This window comes from Erinaceus europaeus, chromosome 6 (genome assembly GCF_950295315.1).
Source record: "Erinaceus europaeus chromosome 6, mEriEur2.1, whole genome shotgun sequence".
NCBI lineage: Eukaryota > Metazoa > Chordata > Mammalia > Eulipotyphla > Erinaceidae > Erinaceus > Erinaceus europaeus.
The window spans coordinates 3806374-3832828 of record NC_080167.1 but is presented as its reverse complement, the minus strand read 5'-3'; the positions used below and the strand labels follow the sequence as shown (position 1 = coordinate 3832828).

The following is a 26455-nucleotide window of genomic DNA, read 5'->3' as shown; positions in this document are numbered from 1 at the left end:
CACGCGCGATGACGTCGCCCCGGCGCGCCAGCCGGTGACCTCCGAGAGCGACGGCCGCCGAGCCCCGCCGCGCGGTGATGACGTGGCGCGCACGCCGGTGACGTCAGGAGCCATGGCGGCGGCGGAGCTGGGGTCGTGGCGGAGCGCGCCCTCCCGGAGAAGGGGCGCCGGGCGGCGGCGGGCGCGGCTGGAGGCGGCGGCTGCGACCCGGGAGCCCGAGGCGGATCTGGAGGGCGACGTCGAGTCCGTCCTCCGTCGCATCCGGGAAGCCGAGTGAGTGCGGCGGGGCCTGGGGCCTCGGCGTCCGCACCTGTCAGTCGGTCGCGACCCTTTGGAGGAGTTCGGTCAGCCGAGAGAGATAGAGAGAGGGAGGGAGAGGGAGAGCTGGGAGAGAAAGAGAGAGAGCTGGGAGAGAGAGAGAGAGCTGGGAGAGAGAGGGAGAGAGAGAGAGAGAGCTGGGAGAGAGAGAGAGAGAGCTGGGAGAGAGAGAGAGCTGGGAGAGAGAGAGAGCTGGGAGAGAGAGAGCTGGGGGAGAGAGAGAGAGCTGGGAGAGAGAGAGCTGGGGGAGAGAGAGAGAGCTGGGGGAGAGAGAGCTGGGGGAGAGAGAGAGCTGGGAGAGAGAGAGAGCTGGGAGAGAGAGAGAGAGCTGGGGGAGAGAGAGCTGGGGGAGAGAGAGAGCTGGGAGAGAGAGAGAGCTGGGAGAGAGAGCTGGGGGAGAGAGAGAGCTGGGAGAGAGAGAGAGCTGGGAGAGAGAGAGAGCTGGGAGAGAGAGAGAGCTGGGAGAGAGAGAGAGCTGGGAGAGAGAGAGCTGGGAGAGAGAGAGCTGGGAGAGAGAGAGAGCTGGAGAGAGAGAGCTGGGGGAGAGAGAGAGCTGGGAGAGAGAGAGAGCTGGGAGAGAGAGAGAGCTGGGAGAGAGAGAGAGAGCTGGGGGAGAGAGAGCTGGGGGAGAGAGAGAGCTGGGAGAGAGAGAGAGCTGGGAGAGAGAGAGCTGGGGGAGAGAGAGAGCTGGGAGAGAGAGAGAGCTGGGGGAGAGAGAGAGCTGGGAGAGAGAGAGAGCTGGGAGAGAGAGAGCTGGGGGAGAGAGAGAGCTGGGAGAGAGAGAGAGCTGGGAGAGAGAGAGAGCTGGGAGAGAAAGAGAGAGAGCTGGGAGAGAGAGAGAGAGCTGGGAGAGAGAGGGAGAGAGAGAGAGAGAGCTGGGAGAGAGAGAGAGAGAGCTGGGAGAGAAAGAGAGAGAGCTGGGAGAGAGAGAGAGAGCTGGGAGAGAAAGAGAGAGAGCTGGGAGAGAGAGAGAGAGCTGGGAGAGAGAGGGAGAGAGAGAGAGAGAGCTGGGAGAGAGAGAGAGAGAGCTGGGAGAGAGAGAGAGCTGGGAGAGAGAGAGAGCTGGGAGAGAGAGAGCTGGGGGAGAGAGAGAGAGCTGGGAGAGAGAGAGCTGGGAGAGAGAGAGAGAGCTGGGGGAGAGAGAGCTGGGGGAGAGAGAGAGCTGGGAGAGAGAGAGCTGGGAGAGAGAGAGAGAGCTGGGGGAGAGAGAGCTGGGGGAGAGAGAGAGCTGGGAGAGAGAGAGAGCTGGGAGAGAGAGAGCTGGGAGAGAGAGAGCTGGGAGAGAGAGAGAGCTGGGAGAGAGAGAGAGCTGGGAGAGAGAGAGAGCTGGGAGAGAGAGAGAGCTGGGAGAGAGAGAGAGCTGGGAGAGAGAGAGCTGGGAGAGAGAGAGAGCTGGGAGAGAGAGAGAGCTGGGAGAGAGAGAGAGCTGGGAGAGAGAGAGAGCTGGGAGAGAGAGAGAGCTGGGAGAGAGAGAGCTGGGGGAGAGAGAGAGCTGGGAGAGAGAGAGAGCTGGGGGAGAGAGAGAGCTGGGAGAGAGAGAGAGCTGGGAGAGAGAGAGCTGGGGGAGAGAGAGAGCTGGGAGAGAGAGAGAGCTGGGAGAGAGAGAGAGCTGGGAGAGAGAGAGAGCTGGGAGAGAGAGAGAGCTGGGAGAGAGAGAGAGCTGGGAGAGAGAGAGCTGGGGGAGAGAGAGAGCTGGGAGAGAGAGAGAGCTGGGAGAGAGAGAGCTGGGGGAGAGAGAGCTGGGGGAGAGAGAGAGAGCTGGGAGAGAGAGAGCTGGGGGAGAGAGAGAGAGCTGGGAGAGAGAGAGCTGGGAGAGAGCTGGGGGAGAGAGAGAGAGCTGGGAGAGAGAGAGAGCTGGGAGAGAGAGAGAGAGCTGGGAGAGAGAGAGCTGGGGGAGAGAGGGAGAGAGAGAGAGCTGGGAGAGAGAGAGAGCTGGGAGAGAGAGAGAGAGCTGGGAGAGAGAGAGCTGGGGGAGAGAGAGCTGGGGGAGAGAGAGAGAGCTGGGAGAGAGAGAGCTGGGAGAGAGAGAGCTGGGGGAGAGAGAGAGAGCTGGGAGAGAGAGAGCTGGGAGAGAGCTGGGGGAGAGAGAGAGAGCTGGGAGAGAGAGAGAGAGCTGGGAGAGAGAGAGCTGGGGGAGAGAGAGAGAGCTGGGAGAGAGAGAGAGAGCTGGGAGAGAGAGAGCTGGGGGAGAGAGAGAGCTGGGAGAGAGAGAGCTGGGAGAGAGAGAGAGAGCAGGGAGAGAGAGAGCTGGGGGAGAGAGAGAGAGCTGGGAGAGAGAGAGCTGGGAGAGAGAGAGAGCTGGGAGAGAGAGAGCTGGGAGAGAGAGAGAGCTGGGAGAGAGAGAGAGCTGGGAGAGAGAGAGAGCTGGGAGAGAGAGAGCTGGGAGAGAGAGAGAGAGCTGGGAGAGAGAGAGAGCTGGGAGAGAGAGAGAGCTGGGAGAGAGAGAGAGCTGGGAGAGAGAGAGCTGGGAGAGAGAGAGAGCTGGGAGAGAGAGAGAGAGCTGGGAGAGAGAGAGAGAGAGAGAGCTGTGAAGCGACTCCCCTGCAGGTGGGGAGCCGGGGGCTCAAACCGGGATCCTTATGCCGGTCCTTGTGCTTTGCGCCACCGCCCGACTCCTGATTGTTCTCTTTCTGTGGGGAGGAGAAAAAAAAAAAAGGCCTCCCTGGTTGACTTTATTTCTGGCTGCTTTCTTTTTCACCCATCTGCAAACAGGATGGTGTTCTTCCTTCCTCTCGTAATCTGCTGAGTACGCGCAGCCGATTTCTGCCGTCCTGTTGGGCCTGACTGAGGATCACTTAGAACCGACAGCAGTCTGTCTGATCTTGATTTGCCGGCAAGCTTGACCCGCACTCCAAACCTATAAATCCGACTTCCCGTTTGTGACGGTTTTCGATGTCACATCTGACATCTTTTCGCCGTCGCCCAGCAATCCCTCACGACAGGCACTCCGCTCATTCCCATTTCCCAGACGAGGAGACAGGCTCCCAGTTGTCTCTGCAGCTTCTCTTCTGCGGACCAAGGAACCAGGACAGACCCAGACCCGTCCTCCTGTCCTACGAGGCTGAGCCTGGCGTCTCCCTGCTGGCAGTTCAGCTCACGGTCGGGATGTGGGTCACTGAGAGATGATTTATGCTTTTTTTTTTTTTCTTCCCCTCTTTCCCCCTCGACAGGAAGGACCTGCTTCTCTCTGATTTCTGGAGCTCTGCACAGAGTGAGTGTCGCCAGGCCTGGGCTGAGGGTAGGAGGCGACTCCGCGGATCTGATGTGCTGTCAGCATGTTGCGGGGCCGTGCGGCTGCTCGGCTCTGGTGCCGGTGTGCGTGAGGAGAGACGAGGGGACCGGCCCTCCCCGAGCAGAGCCAGCAGGCTCGGCTTCCGTTCCGGTCGTGGGGCTCTGACAGCCGAGATGTCTGTCTGCTGTAAGGAAAAGTGGGGGTGCGGGTAGAGAGCACGGCGGTTCTGCAGAGACCGTCATATGCCTGAGTCTCCAGAGTGCCAGGTTCAGTCCCCCGCACCGCCGGAGAGCAGCCCTCTGAGCACTCGGGCCCCAGGTTCTGTCCGATCGGCTTCACACTCGGGCCTCTGCTGGAAGTAGCTCCTTTTCCGCCGGAGACGTTCGGCTGTGGGTGCCCCGTGGGTGGGTGCAGGGAGCCGGGGCGGCGTTAAGGGGCGCGGTGGCACGGCCAGGTATCCGCGTCCGGGGCCGGGCCCTCTGACCAGATCGGGCGGCCCGGCTGTCTCAGAAACCCTCCAGGAATGTCTCGGGAAGCGTCGGGAGCAAGCGGAAGCCGCCACGGGGAATCTTCCGGAAGCGCCCGGAGAACTCTGCAGCCTGCAGTGCGTGAGCTACGGCATCGGAAGCTTCGCCTCCTGCGCGGTGGCCAGGAGCCAGCTGGCCTTCCTGCTGCTCTTCCTGGAGAAGTTTCAGGTGGGCTTCTCCGTGGTCTCCCTGCCCTGCCCCCAGCCTCCTGCGTTGGGGGGGGTTTGGGCTGAGGCGGCTCCTCTCCCCCCCCCCCCCCCCGCAGGTCCCCAGGCACCGCTGCTGGGTGTACGACCCTGTGTTCAGCCCGCGTGAGGTCGCGGTGCTCCAGGCCCTCGGCGTGAACGTTCTCAATGAGAACGAGGTACGGGCCCAGCGGGGCGGGCTGGGCAGGGAGCCGGGACACCCCTTCTTAGTCCAGAGCGCTGGGGGCGGGGGGTGTGCTTCGGGCTGGGGGCTGATGTCAGTGAACTTGAGTTCACCCTCATGGTCCTGACCGCACGGGCAACTGGCTTCCAGTCCTGGTCCTTTTATACTTTCGCCCCCCCCCCCCACCTTCTAGTTTGTTTTTTTTTTTTTGCCTCCAGAGTTATTTTTCGGGCTCTGGCTCACCACAAATACACTGCTCCTGGAGGCTTTTTCCCCCTTTTGTTGCCCTTGTTGTTTTATTGTTGCAGTTGTTGTTATTGCTGTCATCGTTGTTGGACAGGACAGAGAGAAATGGAGAGAGGAGGGGAAGACGGGGAGAGAAAGATAGACACCTGCAGACCTGCTTCACCGCCTGTGAAGCGACCCCCCCCCGCTGCAGGTGGGGAGCCGGGGGCTCGAACCGGGATCCTTCCACAGATCCCTCCTTGCGCTCAACCTGGCTGCCGCCCGGCCCCCATCTCATGCCTTTTTATATGCACGCTGCCAAGTCATTGAGCTCGCGGCAGGAAGCAGATGTTCTCCTTTGCCCCTCCACCCTGGCCCTGGTCAGCTCGCATCCTGTGCCATGCTGACACGCACGCTGCACTCCAAGTGGGAGGTCGACACGCCGACCTGATCGCACGCGCAGTCACACCGGCCTGTGCGGAGCCGTGTGTGAAGTGCCGCCCCGTACTCCGCTGCAGGAAGGCAAGCGGGGCGTGTGGCTGGAGCCCACCGTGTTCTACATGCCGCACTGCGGGACGGCCCTGTACAACAACCTGCTGTGGAGGAACTGGTCGGCGGGCGCCCTGTCCAGCCTGGTCGTCGTCGGGAACAGCTTCCGGGGACTCGAGGAGAGGTGGGTGCGGGGCGGGGGGGGGGGAGGGAGGGGCGGCACGCCCACCCTGGCCTGCTGTGCGGCACCTCACGAGGTGTCTGTCACCAGCTGCCTCTTTCTGCCCTCCTGGTGCCGCCACGTGGGCTCCTTGCTCCTCCCTTAAGGAGAGTGACTGGGCCGCTCACTCTCCGCCAGAAACTTGACTTACTCTATCCCGTGGCGGCGCACCTGGTTAAATGCTCACATCACAGGGCACAAGGACCCAGGTTCAAGCCCCTGGTCCCCACCTGCAGGGGAAATGCTTCAAGAGCGGTGAGGCAGGGCTGCAGGTGTCTGTCTTCCTTTCTATCTCCTCCTCCTCTCAATTTCTGTCTCTGTCCAGTAATAAAAATACCTTTTAAACAATTTTTTAAAAAAAAATCTTGCTACGATAAACCCTCTTGCCTTTTTATTATTGGCAGGACAGAGAATTTGAGAGGGGAGGGAGAGGGAGACACCTGCAGACTGGCTTCACTGCTTGTGAAGCTTCCCCCACACACGCACACACCAACTTTCATGTCTTAATTCGATTCAAACCATTCTAGAGGGCTGGGGTGACAGCATAAGGTTCTGTAAAAGGCCTTAGGCTCTGGGCTCCATGATTCAGTCCCCAGCACCATCAGCCAGAGGTGAACAGTACTCTGGGGGAAACAAGAACAATACTACTATTCTCAGACATCCTAATCTCGGTGCGTTTGTCCCCCCCCAGGTTACTGACCAGGATCCTGCGGAACCATTATCCCTATGTCGCAAAGGTAAACTCTCCATACCCAGCAGGCCCACTACACCCCAGGCCTCCAACCAGTCAGACAGGGCATGAGAAACGGTCTCCTCTATTTTTATAGAAAGGGAAACTGGACAGGACAAGGACAGACAGCACGACGCGCGTGGGGCCTGGGTTCAGCCCCCGCTCCACCGGCCAGAGCTGTGGGGGAGGAGGGAGACGGGGCAGGGGACCCCTTCGAAGCTTCCGTGTCACTCCCGAACTCTCCTGCCCAGGTGCTGGACGCCACGGAGGAGCTGGCGCTGCCTCAGACCCCGCGGTACGAGGACGTATTCAACGACACATCCGTCCACTGGTTCCCGCTGGCGAAGCTGCGTGGACTCCCCACCGCCGTCTGGATGTCCCGGGAGGAGCCGGACTACCGGGACTGCGAGGACCTGGAGATCATCAGGAACGAGGCCCGGGGACCCGAAGCGGCTCCCTCGACCCCGTGACGCGGTGCCGGCCGGGCTGCAGCTGCCCGCCTGGACTGATCCCGGAGCCCCGCGCGTTTTGGGGACTCGACGGGAAGCCGCCTCCAGACGACTGGGACTTGCGCGGGGCGGCGAAGCAAACGTGGCCGGGCACCCGGGGCCTTCCTACTTGGCCATGTCAATGAGGCTCTGCAGCGAGGTGGGCACCCAGGTCTTCTCACCCTGTACGAAGACCACGCCGCGGTCGATGTAGATGGCGATGCGGCCGAAGGTGTACAGCTGCTTGCCCTCATGGCGCTTGCCGATGACGGGCATGAACACGATGTTGTGCTCCTCCGCCTTGGCCTCGATCAGGTCCTTGAAGCTCATGGGCACCGAGCTGGCGGCCACGCCGATGCCCCGCTGCGCCATGTTCTCGGCCTCACGCCGCTCCTGCATGGCCTCGTACTGGAAGTCCTTCCTGCGCTCCGTGTGTGTGAGGTAGGCGATGTTCTCCCGCGCCCCCGGCTGCATGTAGGCTCCTGGGGGGAGGGGCGGGGGTCATTGCCGGTGGGCGGGCGGCCGGAGCAGGTGGTCCGGAGACCACTAGTGCTCGCGGGAGGGGCTGCCCCAGCCTGTCTGAGCTGACTCAGAAGGGTCTGCACGTGCCCACATTGGGGGAGCTGCACTGTGAACACTGAAGGAGGGGCCGAGGGGGCAGCGGGTGGCCCCTGAAGGGCTGGAGAGCACTGGGCTGCTGTGGCCCTGGACATGGCACAGCTGTGACCACAGAGCCGGAGCAGCCTGCTCCACTCTGGTCACGACGAGGACACCGTCTCCACTGGGCCTGAGTCGCTGAGTGCCGCGCGCCCCACACCGGAGAGACGGCAGCACCACGGTTACAGAGCCTGCCCAGGGGAGCCCAGTGACCCCCCAGCTTCAGCCAGGCCCCACCAGGGACCCCCCCCACCTCAGTCAGGAGGCTACTTACTGTAAGGCGGCCTAGTGAGGAGGGTGACCCGAGGGCTCTGCTCCCTCGTTCAGACATGTGACACGAAGGGGGTCCCCACTCACCGACGTTGGAGGACACGGCCCTGTTCATGATGTCGAGCGCCTCGTTGAACTTGTCCTTGACCGAGGGGTGTGCCAGCACCTGGTCGGAGAACATGGACTTCCAGCCCAGGTACCACTTGGTGACCTCCTCGTAGTTGGGGCTGTTACTCAGCCAGGAGCACAGCACCTGCCGGACAGACGATGAGCGAGGAGTGTGGGGGGCTGCCAGGATGCTGGGTTCCGAGCAGTCAAGAGTGGAGTGAGGGCGGCTGAAGGGGCTGCACATGTCTCCGTGCGTGAGGACCGGGTTCGAGCCCCCGCCTCTCTGTCCTCTCAAATAAAAAGGGAACAGTGGCATCTGTGGAGTCAGTGTGCAAATACTGAGCCCCAGTGACACCCTGGTGGCAATTAAAGGAGGACAAGGGCTGAGCTGAGCGGCCTCATGGTCCCTGGGCAGGATTCGGGGGTGGGGGTGGGATCGGCACCAGCAGAGCGGGGGTGGGGGTGGGATCGGCACCAGCAGAGCGGCGGGGCCCGGCCTACCTGCAGCCACTTGGGGAAGAAATGCTTGTCGAGCAGCCCCACCAGGCTGGATGTGGAGACCATCCCCTCCCAGGCGACGGCCCAGTAGAAGGCGTCCATGTGCTGCTGGTGTGGGTTGATGACCAGCTCCCCCAGGCACATGCCTGCAGGAGACCCAGCTGAGGCCAGAACCCGCGCCCTCCCCAAGCCCTCCCCACCGGCCTTGACAGGACAGGCCCCTCGGGCCCCAGGGCCGCGCCCCCCTTACCCAGCTTGGGCACGATGTTCTTGACCATGAAGGCTTCCCAGGAGCCGGGGGAGAAGACGTCCTTCCAGGGCTGCAGGATAAGCTTGGCCGAGGCGTCGCTGGGGTGCCACTTCTGCAGGGCGCTGGCCAGCTTGTTGCGGATAGGCGAGTACAGCGGCTCCAGGCGCGCCCGCATGAGGGGCAGCCAGGGGTGTATCCAGGAGTGGATGGGCACCGTGTCCGTCAGCGGGTTCCAGTTCTCCACCTGCCGGGGCGGGACGGGGGTCTGGGTCCCGGTGGGCAGGTGCTCAGGGCCCTCCCCGGTCCAGGCCCCCAGCCTGCACAAGTCCCTCCCTCTGCGGCACACACGCTACGGGTGCCAAGACCGCCAGGAACTTGGGGGGGGTGCGGTGGAGGCTCCCGTGGTGCCCACGGGGACGCCCGGGCCAGGTGCTGAGCGCCAGGACAGACACTGAAGGAGGGGTGCGCGGTGGGCTGCCGGGCAGAGGCGGAGCTCACAGCAGAGCACAGCGTGGGGTGCCCGAGCCCTGAGGGGACGGATGCGGGAGCTGAAGGTGGCCGGCCCACCTCCTTCTGCAGCTTGGGGAAGACGAGCTGGTCCAGGATGTTGTCCAGGACCCACGCGGGGATGATGTGCGCCCAGCTGTCCAGGAAGTCCACCATGGGCTCGCAGTTCCGGGGCTGCCACTGGGCACCGATGTTCCTGACGAGGGGCATCCACACCTCCCAGATGAGCCTGCGGGTGGTGGGCAGGCAGCTGCGGCATGGAGGGTGGCGCCCAGTGCCCAACCCGGCCCCCAGCCCAGCCCCGCCCAGCCCCACCAGCTGCCCCATCGCCTCAGCCGTGGTGCCAGCGGTGGGAGGGACCTGTGGCCCCGGGCGCGGCTGGCCGGTACCTGTGGAAGGCATCGGACGCGAGGTCCTGCCCGCCGTGTGACAGGAGGCCCTTCCACCTGGAGATGACGTCAGTGCCGAAGGTGCAGTCCTGCGGGGGGTGGGGCGGGGGGCTCAGGACGGGGGTGCCCCTCCCGCACGCACCCACCCCAGCCCGGCTGCCCCGCGGGGGACTCACCCGCAGGGGGTCCCAGTCCTTGAAGTGCTCCTTCACGAGCGGGTAGACCACGGCCACGGCCAGGTCCCCGCGGTCTGCCGCACGGTACTCCTCGTAGTACTTGTCCCGCAGGGTCTCGAAGACGCGGGCGCACTCGTCCAGCGTGAGGGGGTCGCCGCAGTGCGGCTGCAGGCGCCGCTCGCACTCCCCCACCAGCTCCAGGACGCCGCCGAGGTTGGCGATGGCCCGCTCCTCCCGCGCCAGCACCTCGGCCACCTTGTCCAGCTCGTGGGACAGGTTCACCACCAGGTCGCGCTCGTACTGCAGCCGCCGGTCGCTCTGCAGGATCTCCTGCTCCGTCAGGTCGATGAGCAGCTGCAGGTTGTGCTCCAGCTCGGGCAGCGCGAAGCCCGGGGCCCTGGTCTCCTTGCCGGCCGCGCCCTGCTGCGTGGTGGCCGTGGGCAGCCCGTCGTCCGGGACGCTGTGCTTGTGGCTCATCTGGCTGTAGCTGTAGTACACCTTCTGCTCGCGGCCCGTCATGTCGATGACCTGGGGGGGGGGGGGGGCGGACGGACAGACGGACGTGGTGGGCGCTCGGCCTCGTGTGAAGTGATGATTCTTGTTTCACACTTCTGACAATCCTGCAGCTGAGCAGGCTGCTCATGCAAACGTGTGAAACTCTGCTGCAGACCAGGAGACGGCTCTCTCTCTCTCTCCCCCACCACCGTACACCAAGCAGCCACAGACAGACGGCAGCCTGCCCCCTGCACAGGGAGCTCCGCAGTGCAGCGCAGAGGCTGGCAGCTTCCTCAGGGAGGCCGGGGGCGGTGCACCCGGCGGCGTACACACAGCACCACGCCCCAGGAGCCGGGTTCAGGCCCCCACTGCCCCATGCCGAGGAGCGCCCGTGGACCTGGGTTCAAGTCCCTCCCCACCGGCAGGGGCAGCTTCAAGAATGCCGAGGCAGGTGTGCAGGTGTCTCTCCTCCCTGCTCCTCCAATCTCTCTCCACCCCATCAAAGCCGGGGAGACTGTGGTCGCTGGGAGCAGTGGGTTTGTCGTGCCAGCACCAAGGCCGAGCCCTAGCCTAACTCAGTGACGCCCACTGTTCTGGGAACGGGGGTCGTGTGTCTCCGCAGAGGGACCCACCTCTGTGCCCCGAGACCCGCCTGGCACGGGGCTTGAAGCCCCCACCACTGCCTGTGTACATCAGTGAGTGGCAGCGCACTACTGGGGGCCTGGGGGGGCCCCAGGAAGGGCCAGTGCCCAGTGCGGGCGTGCTCCGGGGCCAGGCCGCACCTTGACCTGCGAGAGCTCCTTCTGCGGGACGCTGAGCTTCTTGCTGACTCTGCCCCGGGCCTTCAGCTCCTCCACCGTCTTGTATGAGTACTTGGGCTTCTTCTTGCTCCCGCTGGGGTCCTTCCTCCACTGGCTCAGCTCCTTCTGGAACTCCTGGCCGGAGGGAAGCAGGTGTCACGGCCGGCGGGGGCCCCACGGGACTCGGCACCGGGGGGTTCTGATGCCACGCGTCCCAGCGGGTCGGGTCGGGTCAGGGGGACTAGAGCGTCTGCCTGGGCGCCTCCAGGCCTGTGGGTGCTGTCCCTTCAAGCTCGGAGCCCTCCTGCCGTGGCGAGCGGGCAGTGCCCTCTCCTCTGGGTGCCAACTGAAGGCCTCCTGTCTCCCCTCCTGACGAGGGCCGCTGGCTGCCGCCCACCTCCAACACCATCCCTGGCACTCGGGGCCGGGATCTGAAGACGCCCAGGCAGACACCCGGTGCCCACGGCGCTGCCCCCACGCCGCCCTGGAGCTCACCTCCTCGGCCTCGTCCTCCGAGTCCACCACGGGGAAGTCCTGCAGGGACTGCGGGGTGCGCTCCGAGCCGTACGCCCCCACGGCGCCTTTGCCCTTCCTCTGCTTGGCTTCGATGGGGTTGATGATGCCTGGCAGGGCAGAGCGGCCGGCGGTCAGAGGCCTCGGCTGCAGCTCGGGCACCGGCCACTGAGCCCACCCCGCCCTGCACACGCCCCGTCTGCCCTTGGAGCACTGCCGGCTGTGACAGCGCGCTCCCAGCGTCCCCTTGTCACAGAGCAGCGGCGGGGGTCACTCCCGTCCTGAGCGAAGGCTTCCCCCCAGACTCAGTCCAACTGGATGTGGGAGAGCAGCTCCCTTGCAACCAGAACTCCAGGAATCTCGTCCACTCTCGGCCGGGGGAGGGGGGGGGGCTCCCACCTGGGCAGCACTGTCACTCAGCCAGCATGCACCTTATGACAGCTCCCCTAGTACTTCCCGCCTCCCTCTAGCGTCTCTCACAGAAGCGCTTGCAAAGGGAACCTCATTTCTGTGTAGACACCCCAATCCCTCCTGCTGACATCCCACCGCAGACCCGTCCCCGAGGGCAGATTCCACACAGCCTGGCCTCGGTGATACGCTCACTGGGGAGTGGACTCTGGGTCACACAGAACTGCACACAGCTGAGGGTACAGCCTGCAGGGCGGCGCGGCCAGGCCAGGCCAAAGGGCTGGACAAAGCGGGAACTAAGCCAGCAGCTGCGGACAGATGCGGCGCGGCTTCTCCCCCGGGGCTGCCCCACCCCAGAGCCAGGCCGGCGGCGCACACGGCCCCACCTTGCGCATTCTTGCCGAGGCCCCGTCCCGGGACGTAGCCCATCTTCTGCAGCAGCTTCTGCCCGATCCCTTTGGTGTGTCTCTCCCAGCTGCCGAAGTCCACGAAGGACTTGGCTCCGCCCGCGAAGCTTCTCTGGCTGGGTTTAAAGTTGCCGCCCTGCAGAGAAGCAGAATCTGAGTCCGGGTGACGGAAGTGGAACAAGGAGAACCGGAAGCCAGTTCGGCTGCAGACACAAAGGGCCCGGCAGCCTGAGAGCAGGCGGGAGGGGAGGCCTACATGGAGACGCGACCGCTACCGTTTTGAGCTTCTTGGGTCCGAAGTCCTTGGGGAAGTCGTCCTGCTTCACCGGCTTCTCTTCATCCTCCGAGTCCTCCAGCTCCGCCTCCTCGGCCGCCCCTTTCTTGAGCCCGGCGCTGATGAAGCTGACGGGGGCCGAGTAGTCGCGGGCCCTACAGGCAAGCAGGACACCCACGGCGGGGTTAAGACACCGCCGCCGCCACCAGTGGCCGGGGACCCCCGTGGGCAGGTGGGCAAGGCTCCGGGGCCTCCGCCTTCAAAGTCCGACCCAACGCATGACTTACATTTTCAAGACTCGCTCACATGAAAAAGCAATTGTTTCAGATCCCAACTCAAGCTCCAAAAACAAACGGAATCCCAACAGGTAAAAATGATAAAGCAGGGGGCTGGGTGGTAGTGCACGTGCCACAAGGTGCAAGGAGCAGCGTAAGGATCCCGGTTCGAGCCACCGGCTCGCCACCTGCAGGGGAGTCGCTTCACAGGCGGTGAAGCAGGTCTGCGGGTGTCTCTCTTTCTCTCCTCCTCTCTGTCTTCCCCTCCTCTCTCCATTTCTTTTTTTTTTTTTAAAGATTTTATTTATTCATGAGAAAGATAGGAGAGAAGGACCTCACTCTGGTACACGTGCTGCCGGGGATTGAACTCAGGACCTCATACTTGAGAATCCGATGCTTTATCCACTGTGCCACCTCCTGGACCACTCCTCTCTCCATTTCTCTCTGTCCTATCCAACAACAATGACAGCAATAATAATGATGATAAACAACAAGCATAAGAAAAGGGAAAAATGGCCTCTAGGAGCAGTGGATTCGCAGTGCAGACACCAAGGCCCAGCAATAACCCTGGAGGCAAAAGAAAAAACGTAGCAATAAATAAGACTGGATGTGATGTGAACTGACAACGTCAAAAGTCCTGGAGAAGGTCGATGGACACAGCCTTCCGGACAGGAAAGTAAACTGCCAGCTTGGTGGAGAGGGCAACGCGCTTCGCACAGAGAAACAGAAAAATACGGGATTTTCCTGCTGACTCTTAAAAAGAAGCTATGGGACTTACATGAGCCGGAAATACTGATTTCACCCGACTGCCTCCGGGACCACGTTTGCAACGTGGGTACCTCAGTTCCCTTTTATACAAACCCACAAAACTCTCTTCATGAGCGAGCAGCGGTCTGGGAGACGGTAGTGATGCAGCACTGGCCAGTCCCCGGCAGCACACGCACCAACCAAGGTGATGTCTGCTTCTTTCTCTCTCTCCTCCTGTCCCTCTTGATAAATACTTAGAGAGCACACAGAAAATCAAAATTCCAGTAGAAAGTCCTAAAAGTCTTGCGAAATGGAGAGATGTTTGTAAAATCACCAAGCTGAGGGGAGCCGGGCGGTGGCGCAGCGGGTGAAGCGCAGGTGGCGCAAAGCACAGGGACCGGCGTAAGGATCCCGGTTCGAGCCCCCGGCTCCCCACCTGCAGGGGAGTCGCTTCCCGGGCGGTGAAGCAGGTCTGCAGGTGTCTGTCTTTCTCTCCCCCTCTCTGTCTTCCCCTCCTCTCTCCATTTCTCTGTCCTATCCAACAACGACGACAACAATAACAATACAACAATAGAGCAAAAGGGAGTAAATATTAAAAAAATCAAATTGGCAATGACACACGGTGGCACGATCCTGGGCTTCCTCTGAGACCTCGGCTCAGCAGCCCCCCCCCCCCCCACATGCACTGAGCCAGCAGTGCCCCCCAGGGACAAGAGAAGGGCCGCGGGGAGAAGCCCGAGCGAGCGAGCCCCGCACAGCCTCCCCACGTCAAGGCGCCAGAGGCGAGCGGGGACCTCACTCCCCACCATGACCATGACGGTGCCGGTGACGACGGCGGGCGCGGGCACCGGGCGGAGGAGCAGGCCTCCTCCCTGTGCCCGCCGCCCCACCGCGGCCCCCCCCCCCACCCACGCACCGTTTGCCCCCGAAGCTGGGCCTCTCTTCGTCCGAGTCGCGCTCTGCCCACACCCCGTACGTGGCCTCCTCCTTGGTCTGCCGGTGGCGCTGCCTGTTGGGGTTGAACTCATTCTGGAGGTCCCAGTCGGTGATCTCGAAGCTCTCCCGCTCGTCGTCGTCGTCGACGTCCTCGTCGACGTCCTCGTCGACGTCCTCGTCGTCCACGTGTCCTTCCCCGTCCCGGTACAGGTGGGACAGCGACATGGCGCCTGGCTGGAGGGGAGGAGAGGCCGTCGGAGACGAGCGGGTCAGGAGGCCCCCGGCCCCCGGCGTCCTTCCTGGGGTGGTAGGGACGGTGCCCGGACGGTCTCCTCTGTCCCACGCGCAGAGCTGGGAAGGCGGCGCCCACAGGCCCCTCTCCTCTCCCCCCTTTTCTCCAAGTCTCTCTGTCCCACCCACCAAGATGGGGGGCGGGGGGCCGCGGGATACCTGTAGCTGAGACTCAAGGAAGGGGCGTGACCATTTAAGAATAATTTTCATCCCCACCGGCAGGGGCGTCGCTTCCCAGGCGGTGAAGCAGGTCTGCAGGTGTCTGTCTGTCTGTCTGTCTGTCTCTCTCCCTCCCTCCCCCCCTCTCTGTCTTCCCCTCCTCTCTCCATGTCTCTCGGTCCTAGCCAACAACGACGCTGCCAGTAACAATAATAACTACAACAACAAGGGCAACCAAAGGGAGTCAATATTTTAAGAGAGATCGTCTTGCATGCGCCCCCTCTTCTGCTGCCCTTCCTTGTCACACTGTCACTATCATCGTTGTTGTTACTGACGTCCTCGCTGCGCGACTTCGGAGCCTCCCTAAAGCACCGCGCCCGGGGCCTGCACCCCCACCCGGAGCCGCCGAGAGCCGCCACGGCGGGGGGACCGGGGGTGCAGGGGGGACGCGGTCGGGGCGGAGCGGGAACCCAGGCCGCGCCGCGCCTGCCCCGCTCACCGCAGACAGACGGACGCCGGCGGTCCGCACGCCACTCGGGCAGCTTCCCCCCTGCAGGAGGGGGGACCGGGGGCTCGAACCCGCGTCCGCGCACTAACCCCGCCCCGGCCCGGCGCGCGGCCCCGCTCACCTGCCTCGGATCCCGCGAAGCGGAGCCGCCCACCGGCCGGCCGAGCACCTAATTCCACCGGCCGGAAGCCGGCGCCACGGGCTCGGCGCGTCGGAAGTGACGCAACCCGCACCGGACGTGACGCGACCCACACCGGAAGTGACGAGACCCGCACCGGAAGCTGCGCGCCGGTAGCCCGGGCGACCCGGGGAGGCGGGTTCCCGCCCTGAGCCGGAAGCGTGAGACGCCGGGGAAGCGGAGAGCGGGTTCGAGTCCCGGCTCCCCACCTGCGTTTGCCCTTCTTCCGTAGCCAGTCCACAGCGTCAGGTTGAGCCTGATGTCAAGTTTCCAGACCTCCTTTGAATCTGGGGAGGTGGCAGTCGTTGACAGTCTGTCTGGAGCTGCAGGGGCAGTTCGGGTCGTCTCTGGCTCCCCAGTGATGGAACATAGCGGCGCACCGGCCATGGCCTGTTCCATAGCGATTGAGGAGGGCCCAATCATAACGTGCTAGGTCAAAGCCGGGTTGACGCTCGCAGGGGTCTGTGATGAGGTGTTTGTTCTTTACCTCAGCTGACTGCCAGCTCTGTTTCCAAGAGACTGGAACAGAGAAGTTCAGTGTAGGCGTAGGGGACCAGATTGGGTGACGAGACGTCAAGCGTTGGACAGGGTGGGCGAAGATCTCCGTGTATATTGGCAGGTCCGGTCGAGCGTAGACGTGGGAAATGAACTTAGATGATGCCACATCCCGACGAATATCTGGCGGGGTGATGTTGCTAAGAACTGGCAGCCATGGAACCGGGGTGGAACGGATGGTTCCAGAAATGATCCTCATGGAGGAATATAATTTGGAATCGACCAAGTGGACATGGGGGCTACGGAACCATACTGGGGCACAGTATTCTGCAGTGGAATAGCATAATGCCAGAGAGGATGATCGTAGTGTGGAAGCGCTCGTGCCCCATGAGGAGCTGGCCAGTCTTGCAATGATGTGACTCCTCGCGCCCACCTTTGCTGCAGTTTTTATGAGATGCTCGTGAACATGCCGCCTCCTTGCAACCGACAAGACGCCGCGACCCGTCTCTCAGCAAGTTTGAAGGAGCTGGTGGGGCTCCCAGGCCCAAGGCCCCTGCGGAGACCTGGCGGACCGGGGCCTCGGCGCCTGGGCAGGAGAGGCTTCTGCGCAGCGACTGGTTTGTGAACACTGGTTTTCGCTGTTTCGCTTCACACCCGCCCGTGGGTTCCCCGGCCGCTTCCAGCTTCGCCGGCGCGCACGGCCCACATCGCCTCACCCGCCTCACCCGCCTCGCTAACCGGCGTCCCCGCCAGGTCCATCCACTGAGTCCCAGAGGACCCAAGTGTCATCTTTTTGAAGGCAGAGTAGTACTCCATGAACTAGATATCCCATAACTACTACTACTACTACTTTTTTATTGATAAAAAGGAGACATTGACTAAACCATAGGGTAGGAGGGGTACAACTCCACACAGTTCCCAGCACCCGATCTCCCTATCCCACCCCCTCCCCTGACAGCTTTCCCATTCTCTATCCCTCTGGGAGCATGGACCCAGGGTCACTGTGGGATGCAGAAGGTGGGAGGTCTGGCTTCTGTCATTGCTTCCCCGCTGAACATGGGTGTTGACAGGTGGATCCACACTCCCAGCCTGCCTCTTGTAAAAGGCAGTAGCCTTGAAGTTCCCTTTTTATGCTCAAGTTTTTAAGTTCCTTTTAGTATAAGTTGCTTGTAGTGTGAGATGGAAAATCCCTTACCCCTTCCCCCTTGAAGAGCAGGACCTAATCAGTAAGCCGCCGGTTGTTTACCAAGACCCTGCAAACAGGCAGAGCTTATCAGGGCCTTTGCACTAGGAAATTATTTTCTAGGAAGGGGCAGCTGATGGCGGGGGGGATGTGGTGGCCCTACCTGGCCAGATTCTATTGGTTGTGTGATTTTGCAATGTTTGAAACTAGCCCGCACTTCGCTTTGAATGGATCATGCTTTTGCTAAGTTTGAAATGATTGGATTCCGCATTTTCTATAGCATGTTATTGGATATAGGCTGATAGGGTGATGTGTTCCCCCTCCCTGAGTGTAGTCTGAATTCCTATAAATTGTGTGGTTTGAGCCCTGTTCAGGGTCAAGCTTGGTAGACTAACATCAGTCACCACTCGGCCCGGATTGCAATTCGTGAATAAATATCTTTTGCTTCCTTGCCGTGGATGGTGGTTTGAATTCGCTCTGTAACATCTCTCTCTTTCCCTAGTGGGGCAGGGCTCTGGGGAAGCGGGGCTCCAGGACACACCGGTGGGGTTGTCTGTCCAGGGAAGTCTGGCCGGCATCCTGCTGGCATCTGGAACCTGGTGCCTGTAAAAAGAGAGTTAACACACAAAGCCAAACAAATTGCTGAGCAATCATGGACCTGACGGCTGGAATAGCGCAGATGGACTGTTGGGGGTCCCATAACTTTCTCGGCCGGCCACCTGTGGATGGGCATTTCAGCTGCTTCCACTCCTGGGCTGCTGTGAATCGTGCAGCAAATCAGCAGGTGTGGCTTCTTTTTTTTTTTTTACCAGAGCACTGATCAGCTCTGGTTTACAGTGGTGCAGGGGATTGAACCTGGGAGTTTGAAGCCTCAGGCATGACAATCTGTTTGCATAACCATTATGCTATCTACCCCTGCCAGGTGTGGCTTCTGATGAGTGTCCAAGTGTCCACTGGAGGGATGCCCGAGCGTGGGTTTGCCGGCTCAGAAGGTAATTCCTCTCGGTGTTTTGTTTTGGTTTAAGGACTCTCTCTCTATACAATCTTCCAAAGGGCCAGTGCCAGTTTGCATTCCCACCAGCACAACTTTTCTCCACAACTTAGCAGAGTTTTGCAGAGCCACTATGCTGCCTTCCCCACCCTATAGAAATGTATTTGCTTATTATTTTTGTAGTGTTTTGATCATAAAGGGATGTTGTATTTTGTCAAAGGCTTTCTCTGCATCTATTGATATGACCATATGGTTTTTGGTCTTGCTTTTGTTGATGTGGTGGATCACATTGATTGATTTACGTATATTAAATCAACCTTGCGTGCCTGGGATAAACCCCACTTGGTCATGATGAACAATCTTTTTGATATACTGCTGTATCCGGTTGGCTAGAATTCTGTTCAATATTTTCGCATCTATGTTCATCAGAGATATTGGTCTGTAGTTTTCTTTTCCGGTTGTGTCCCTGTCTGCTTTTGGTATCAGGGTGATGTTGGCTTCATAGAAGCTGGCAGGGAGTATTCCAGTGTCTTCAATCTTCTGGAAGACTTTTAAAAATAGAGGTATTCTTCTTTGAAGGTTTTGTAGAATTCATTTGTAAAACCATCTGGTCCAGGACTTTTATTTTTGGGAAGATTTTTGATAACTGTTTCAATTTCATTAGCTGTGATGGGCCTGTTCATGTTATCCACTTCCTCTTTACTTAGTTTTGGAAGTTGGTAGGTATCTAGGAAGTTATTCATTTCTTCCAGGTTCTCTAGCTTGGTGGCATAGAGTTGTTCATAGAAGCCTCGCATGATATGTTGAATTTCTGCAGTGTCTGTTGTGATATCTCCTCTTTCATTTACTATCCGATTTATTTGGGTCTTCTCCCTTTTTTGTTTTGTGAGTCTGGCTAAAGGTTTGTCAATTTTGTTTACTCTTTCAAAGAACCAACATTTACTTTCCTTGATCTTTTGTATGGTTTCCTTATTTTCAGTGTTATTGATTTCTGCCCTAACTTTAGTGATTTCTGTCCTTCTGTTTGCATTAGGGTTCCTTTATTCTTCTTCTTCTAGGTCTTTGAGATGTGCAATCAGGCTGTTTACTTGTGCCTTTTCTTGTTTCCTAATGTGTGCTTGTAGGGCTATGAACATACAAGTTCATTCTCTCAGTACTGCCTTACCTGTGTCCCAAATATTTTGATAGCTTGTGTCTTCATTTTCATTGAACTCTCGAAACATTTTGATTTCTTCCTTTATTTCCTCTTGGACCCAGTAGTTGTTAAGAAGTGTACTGTTGAGCTTCCACATTTGGGGACTGTTATTAATCTTTTGTTGATTATGAAGTGTTAGTTTAATTCCACTGTGGTCTGAGAAGATGCTTGGGGTGATTTCATTGCTCTTGAATAGGCTGATGCTGTCTTTGTGGCCTAACATATGGTCTATCCGTGAGAATGACCCATGTGGATTTGAGTAGAATGTGTATTCCAGCTTCTTGGGATGAACGACTGAAAATGTCCAATAGATCTAGTTTATCTATCTCCTCAGTTAGCTCCCTCATGTCTATTGATTTTCTGCCTGGATAATCTGTCAAGTTGAGAGAGTGGGGTGTTGAAGTCCCCTTACTATGATTGTGTTACTGTTAATATATTGCTGTAGCTCTTTCAGTAGACGTTCGATGTATTTAGATGGCTTCTCATTGGGTGCATAGATATTAATAATTGTTAAGTCCTCTTGATTGACTGATCCTCTGAGCATTAAGTAGTGTCCATCCCTATCTTTTTTCATTTTATCTATTTTAAAGTATTTTGTTTATTTTACTTTTGAGAGAGATACAGAGAGAAAGACCAGAGCACTGCTCAGCTCTGGCTTATGGTCCTGCGGGAGATTGAACCTGGGACTTCGGAGCCTCAGGCATGACAGTCTCTTTGCATAACCACTATGCTATTTACCCCCGCCCTAATTTTATCTATTTTAAAGTCTATCATGTCAGATATGAGAACAGCTGTTCCTGCCCCTTTTTGTGGGCCATTAGCTTGTATGATAGTTTTCCATCCTTTCACTTTGAGTCTGAGTTTGTCTTGTTGAGTTAGGTGGGTTTCCTGTAGACAGCATATTGTTGGGTTGTGTTTTCTGATCCATCTTCCTACTCTGTGTCTTTTAATAGGTTAATTCAGGCCACTGGCATTTATTGATATCAAAGATTGAAGATATTTTAATGCCATTCTTTAGAGTTTTAGAGTGTTCTGATATAGGGCGTATTTATGGTGGACTGACTGTTTATAGGAGACCTTTCAGAATTTCTTTCAGGGCAGGCTTGGTGATGGTTGCTTCCTTCAACTGTTGCTTGTCTGAGAAGGTTTTGATGCTTCCATCTAGTCTGAATGACAATCTAGCAGGATATAGTATTCTTGGCTGAAAGCCTTTCTCATTGAGCACTCGATAGATATCTTGCCATTCTCTTCTGGCCTGTAGTGTTTGTATGGAGAAGTCTGCTGCTAATCTTATGGGTTTTCCTCTGTAGGTGACTCTTTGTTTTTCTCTTGCGGCCTTCAGGAACCTTTCTTTATCCTTATTCCTTTCCATTCTAAGTATGACATGTCTTGGTGTCTTTAAGTCTGGGTTAATTCTGTTTGGGACCCTCTGGGCTTCTTGAACCTTTATGTCTTTGATGTTGTCTAGACTACTGAAGTTTTCAGCAATTATGTCCTAAAGAATGCTTTCTTCTTCTCCCTTTCTTTCTTCCTTTGGTAAACCAATAATGCGTATATTGTTCCTTTTGAAGTCATCCCATAGGTCTCTGTTGTTGTTTTCAGTATCTCTTAATCTCTTTTTGAGATCTTTTACTTCTTTTTTAGTTGTCTCTAATTCATCCTCAATCTTGCTAATTCTGTCTTCAGCCTCATTGATTCTATTCTCTCTGCCCTCTACTGTTTTCTGGAATTCATCTGTTTTGTTACCCTGTTCTGAGACTGTTTTAGCTTGTTCAGCTAGTTGTGTTCTTAGCTATTTCAGCTTTCAGCTCTCTAATAACCTTGATATAATTAGTGTTTTCTTCCAGAGTCTCATTTGTTGTTTCTGTATTTCTGATGACAATTCTTTAAAACTCTTTACTCACTCCTGTGATTTTCCTTAACTAGTGTTTGGATGTTGACCTCATGCTTTTGTGCTTCAACCTTTGGGAGGCTTTTAAGCTGGACTCTTGTCCTGGTTCATTTCTCCAGTATTTCTTCTTGTTGGTTTAACCATTTTATATAGTATGTTATGAGGTTAGACCTCTGTCAGTATTTTCAAATTACTGATCACTCTTGCCTGGATTGACTTGTGTCTAAGGTAATTAAAGGGTTCACAGTTGTGGAAGTTAATAATTGTTTGAATAGTATTTTAATCCCTGAGTTGGAGCTCAGTGGCTTAAAACCCTCGTTTGTGCTCTTTCTTCCCTGTAGGCTATGGGAGCCTGAGGGCTTTTAAACTTTAAGTAGGCTTCTTAGCTTGATCACTGACTCCTGACCAAGAGATAAAGCAGGGTGTGGCAGAGATAATCCAGTGGTTATGCAAAGAGACTTTCACAGCCCTACTGCTAGGTCACCGAGGTCTAGGTCTTCTGAGTTTCCTGGTTAGTTCTCTGTCCCCTGGTGTCAGCCCAGGGCCTCCCTGCCTCTGCTCCAGATTCTGAGAGTAGTAGCAGTGGAGACTCAGAGTTGCACTTGGTGAGTCTCAGGGGAGTCCTCTCCTCCCTTCAGTCATCCCCTTGTTGGTGGAACAGACTGGAGGTCGTGTCTCCACTGATAAACTGCCAGACTGTTAGCAGCCACTTAGTCTCCCCCTAGGCTCCTCTCTGACCACCAGCCACACGTGTTTGCACGCACTGGTGATTGGGTGGGTTCCTGAAGTCGTTCTAGTCCCGCCTTGTTTTGGTCCCTGGTGGTCTCCTTTGGTATTTCTAGTTGATCCGGGAGAGGAGAGGAACACAGCTGCTGCTGCTCGTAGCCCCGCTTCCGGAAGTCTCTGGTTTTCTTTATATTTTTTAAACAAACTTTAAAAAATAATTTTTAAATATTTATTTATTCCCTTTTTGTTGCCCTTGTTTTTTATTGTTGTAGTTATTATTGTTATTGATGTCATCATTGTTGGATAGGATAGAGAGAAATGGAGAGAGGAGGGAAGACAGAGAGGGGGAGAGAAAGACAGACACCTGCAGACCTGCTTCACCGCCTGTGAAGCGACTCCCCTGCAGGTGGGGAGCTGGGGGCTCGAACCGGGATCCTTATGCCGGTCCCTGCGCTTTGCGCCACGTGCGCTTAACCCGCTGTGCTACCGGCCAACTCCCCTCTTGCCCCGTTTGCTCTCTCCCCCTTCCCTCTCAATTCCCATCTCCAAACTAAATAAATAAATAAGTATCTCAGGAGTCAGAAGCAGGGGGACCTCACGGAGACATGTAAAAGCTCTTGGTCTAAGCGCCTTTGTCTTGGTTCTGGCTTTTCTTTAAATTTAAAAGACCCAGTTACTTATGTCTGCATTGGAGACTCTCATGCTCAAAGGAAAAAAAAAAATTTTTTTTCCTTTCTCCAAGATTTCTGGACTTCGATGCCCAGCCTTGGAAAAAGGGAAAGGTGGTCAGAGGTCAACATTCAGGATCTCAGAACCAGCCTGCTCTGCTGTCACTGCCCAGAAAAACCCTCCTTCAGGGACTTGGGGACGTCCGGCTCCGTGTCCAGATTTCCAATGAGCTTCTCAGACAGGAGGGTAACCCAGGAGGGGTCGCCAGGCAACGAGGTCCCCAAGCAGGAGCCTGGGAGAAAGCTCAGACACCCTCGGTCCGTCTCTTCAGCGCAGAGAGGCCACGCCGCAGGGAGATGCCAGGACCTCACGGCAAGGTGAAGGGCTGAGTCAGGCCTGGCACCCCGGAATTCAGATTCCCAGTCACCCTGCCCTGCGTGAGGCCGCCACGCCACTTCTGCTGACCTATCTGAGCTCCTTCATACAGTGTCCCCTTTTCCACACCAAACCCTCTGCAAACATCTCTCCGGCTCCACCTTGGGCCCCCAAGTCTGTGCAACTGATACCCCCACCCTGACACACCGTTAGGCTACGGCGCTTCTGAAAAACCCGCAGGGGGAAGAAAAAAAAATCCTCGCTCAGTTACAACTTTAAATAGGTTGGTGCCATAGAAACGGTCCGCAAGTGACATTTCAGAGCCGATGGATTTGAAGCCGAGCGCAAGAACCTTGTCGAGGACAGTCCCGTTCTATAGTGGCATCTGGCTTACTTGAAATTTTCTCACCCAAAATGTATCCTGTGTCCTCAATCTGGCAGAACGAAAGATCTCAACGAACCAAGATTAGCAACTCCGGTCTCCTTTTAAACATCTCTCACAGATGGCTCCTGCCCTGCAGACTTTTCCAGAGTCTCTGAAGATGATAAACTTATACTAGGGGAGTCGGGCGGTAGCACAGCGGGTTAAGCTCTGGTGGCGCAAAGCGCAAGGACCGGCATCAGGATCCCGGTTTGAGCCCCCGGCTCCCCACCTGCAGGGGAGTCGCTTCACAGGCGCTGAAGCAGGTCTGCAGGTGTCTGTCTTTCTCTCCCCCTCTCTGTCTTCCCCTCCTCTCTCCATTTCTCTCTGTCCTATCCAACAACAATGACATGAATAACAATAATAAATATCAGAATAAAAACAACAAGGGCAACAAAAGGGAAAATAATTTTTTTTAATTACACCGGGCTGGGGCAGGAGGTACATGGGGCAGGTGTTACCTGCAAAGCACCCAGGTGAGCAGAGTGGAGGGGAGGGGAGCAGCGGTGAGTGTGTTCACTCCTCAACAAACAGGGAGAGAGTCCCCTGCACCCACAGAAGCTGCCAGGAGCCTGCAGACTCAGCACCTCCAGTAGCCGTGAACATCACCCCACGGTGTCCTTGGTAGGAATTCCAGAGTGTCCTGAACAACAAAATCAAGACCTGACGTTTCTGAATTTTGAGGACGATACAGCTCAGGGGAAGCACACGGGACACCCACACGCAGGTGACGTTGTGAACTCAGCCCCGGCATCCAGAGCGTGGGCGCCCTCACGGCATGGTGACTCCAGGGCGAGTGGACCAGAGAAAGGCCGCAGCCACAAGGCCCTTTGTGTTGTATCAGCGTCTCCTGCTGCCATTTCTTTTTCTCTCCCTCCCTCCCTCCCTCCCTCCTTCCTTCCTTTTTTTTTTTTTTTTTTGGTAGGGTGGCAGGGAATCAGTCTGGGGCCTTGTGCAGTACTGCTGAGTGGCCTTCCTGGTCCAATTCTCTCTCTCTCTCTCTCTCTTTCCCTCCAGGGTTATTGCTGGGGCTCGGTGCCTGCACTATGAATCCACTGCTGCTGGAGGCCATTTCCCCCCCCTTTTGTTGCCCTTGTTGTTACCTTTGTTGTTGTGGTTATTATTGACATTGATGTTGTTGTTGGATAGGAGAGAGAGAAATCCAGAGAGGAGGGGAAGACAGAAGGGGAGAGACAAACACCTACAGACCTGCTTCACTGCTTTGAGGTGACCCCCCCCCCCGAAGTGGGGAGCCAGGGGCTCGAACCATGCTCCTTGCGTCAGTCCTTGCGCTTTGTGCCATGTGCGCTTAGCCTGCTGCACCACCGCCCAACCCCCTACCCCCATCCAATTTTCTACTCTTATTTTTCAGAGAGAGAGAGGGGAAGAGGGGAGGGGAGGGAAGAGAGGGAGAGACCCCAGCAGGACTCTTCGTCTAAGCCAAAGCTGCCTCAGTAAATCTGAGAATCATGGTCGGGGCCAGGCGGTGGTGGCCCTGGTTAAGCGCGAGCGCACACACTGCGTAGCTCCCCCAGCGCCTCCCACGGTTCTGCACGTGGTGCCGGGACTCAAACCCAGGGTTGAGCGCTAAGGCAGGCGTGCGCTCCAGCAGGTGGACTGTCTCTGCCGTCATCTCCTGACAGTCTCACGGTCAGCCTACTCAGGGTCCCCAGAGTCAGCAAACAGAACTCCCCAATTCGTCTGACACAACGTCCCTTTCCCGTGTGCCCCGTAGGCCATGAAGTACTGTACGATACCAGGCACTCGGGGCGTTTCAAGGACACTCAGCTCTAACTTCCTGTCCTGTCTCTGTCAGGCCGCAGGGCTCCTGGGCAGCTGGCCTGGAACTTCTGTCCACCCCTCCCCACCCACAAGCTGGGACAAAGGTGGGCGGGAAAAGACAAGGGGACCAGGGGCCGAGGACACAAGTCACCGTGGCAAAGACCTGGGTTCAAGCCCCTAGTCTGCCCACCTGCAGGGGGGAAGCTTCACGAGTGGTGAAGCAGGGCTGCAGGTGTCAGCTTTTTCCTCCCTCGCTGTCTCCCCCTCTCCATTTCTCTCTGTCCTATCAAAATAAAATAGGGGGTAGAAGGGGGGATAGGAGTGGGGGACTTATAGAGCTGGCACCCTGGTGACGAGAGAGAGAGAGAGAGAGAGAGAGGGAGGGAGGGAGGGAGGGAGGAGGGGGAGGAGGGAGGAAGAAATTGCGCCTCTAAGACATACCACCTTTTAAGTCAAAGCTGCCTCAATAAATCTAAAAATTACAGTTCTGAGAGCAGGCGGTGGCACACCTGGTTGAGTGCACACACTACAGGGCACAAGGACCCAGGTTCAAGCCCCCGGTCGCCACCTGCAGGGGGGAAAAGTTTCACGAGTGGTGAAGCAGGACTGCAGGCATCTCTCGTCTTTTTCCCTCTGTACCTCCCCCTTCCCCTCTCAAATTTCTCTCTGTCCCTATCCAATAATAAATAAAAAGGAGGAATAATTCTAAAAAAGAAAAATAATAATAATAGTAAAACGGCTCCCGGGCTGGCAATAGTAGCTGTTGGATGGTGCGCTGCTTTGCCAGACACGTGACCGGGTGCTGCAGAAGGCTGCTTCGCAGTGTTGCCTCTCCCTCTCCCTCTCCCTCTCCCTCTCCCTCTCCCTCTCCCTCTCCTTCTCCCTCTCCCTGTCTGTCTGTGTGTCTCTGTCTGATCAGCCACAAGTGGTGTAGACCTGCCTGGAGAGAACAGGAGCGATGGCTCCTGCTCTCGTGTTTACAATTTTTTTTTCTTGCCTCCAGGGTTATCGCTGGGGCTTGGTGCCTGCACTATGAATCCACTGCTCCTGGAGGCTATTTTCTCCCCTTTTGTTTTTTATCATTGTTGTTGTTATTGATGTCTTCGTTGTTGGATAGGACAGAGAGAAATGGAGAGAGGAGGGGAAGACAGAGAGGGGGAGAGAAAGACAGACACCTGCAAACCTGCTTCACCGCCTGTGAAGTGACTCCCCTGCAGGTGGGGAGCCAGGGGCTCGAACCAGGATCCTTATACAATCCTTGTGCTTTGCTCTATGTGTGCTTA

At 57.4% G+C, this 26455-nt stretch overlaps 2 protein-coding genes across 4 annotated transcripts; one reads left to right on the top strand and one right to left on the bottom strand.

Moving 5' to 3' along the window:
* The first annotated feature begins 97 nt into the window (after nucleotides 1-97).
* SRRD (SRR1 domain containing) lies at nucleotides 98-6721 on the top strand. 2 transcript variants are annotated; one of them, XM_060192605.1, is made up of 7 exons: nucleotides 98-273; nucleotides 3489-3529; nucleotides 4061-4245; nucleotides 4343-4441; nucleotides 5190-5281; nucleotides 6072-6117; nucleotides 6362-6721. In XM_060192605.1, the coding sequence occupies exons 1-7, from the start codon at nucleotides 113-115 to the stop codon at nucleotides 6578-6580; spliced, it is 843 nt and encodes a 280-aa protein (XP_060048588.1). In that variant the 5' UTR covers nucleotides 98-112; the 3' UTR covers nucleotides 6581-6721. The 2 variants fall into 2 exon arrangements, with proteins under 2 accessions (XP_060048588.1, XP_060048587.1); XM_060192604.1 differs by having other exon boundaries at nucleotides 5190-5344.
* Nucleotides 6611-15490, bottom strand: TFIP11 (tuftelin interacting protein 11). 2 transcript variants are annotated; one of them, XM_060192568.1, is made up of 14 exons: nucleotides 15388-15490; nucleotides 14495-14542; nucleotides 14289-14458; nucleotides 12352-12505; nucleotides 12056-12212; nucleotides 11244-11371; nucleotides 10731-10883; nucleotides 9454-9981; nucleotides 9278-9366; nucleotides 8949-9117; nucleotides 8382-8625; nucleotides 8135-8277; nucleotides 7613-7778; nucleotides 6613-7080 (listed from the first exon to the last, which is right to left on the bottom strand). In XM_060192568.1, exons 2-14 carry the CDS (start codon nucleotides 14531-14533, stop codon nucleotides 6725-6727), a joined length of 2496 nt encoding a protein of 831 aa, XP_060048551.1. In that variant the 5' UTR covers nucleotides 14534-14542; nucleotides 15388-15490; the 3' UTR covers nucleotides 6613-6724. The 2 variants fall into 2 exon arrangements, with proteins under 2 accessions (XP_060048550.1, XP_060048551.1); XM_060192567.1 differs by lacking the exon at nucleotides 15388-15490 and having other exon boundaries at nucleotides 6611-7080; nucleotides 14289-14542.
* Nucleotides 15491-26455: the final 10965 nt, after the last annotated feature.

Bases quoted from the DNA above. Each gene is read 5' to 3' on its own strand.
- SRRD (XM_060192604.1), top strand. From the start codon at position 113: ATGGCGGCGGCGGAGCTGGGGTCGTGGCGGAGCGCGCCCTCCCGGAGA. The intron at 3,530-4,060 runs GTGAGTGTCGCC...CGGCTGTCTCAG, and splicing joins TTTCTGGAGCTCTGCACAGA to AAACCCTCCAGGAATGTCTC. The intron at 4,442-5,189 runs GTACGGGCCCAG...ACTCCGCTGCAG, and splicing joins ACGTTCTCAATGAGAACGAG to GAAGGCAAGCGGGGCGTGTG.
- TFIP11 (XM_060192567.1), bottom strand. From the start codon at position 14,533: ATGTCGCTGTCCCACCTGTACCGGGACGGGGAAGGACACGTGGACGAC. The intron at 12,213-12,351 runs GTAGCGGTCGCG...GCTTCTCTGCAG, and splicing joins GACCCAAGAAGCTCAAAACG to GGCGGCAACTTTAAACCCAG. The intron at 9,367-9,453 runs GTGAGTCCCCCG...CACCCCCCGCAG, and splicing joins AGGACTGGGACCCCCTGCGG to GACTGCACCTTCGGCACTGA.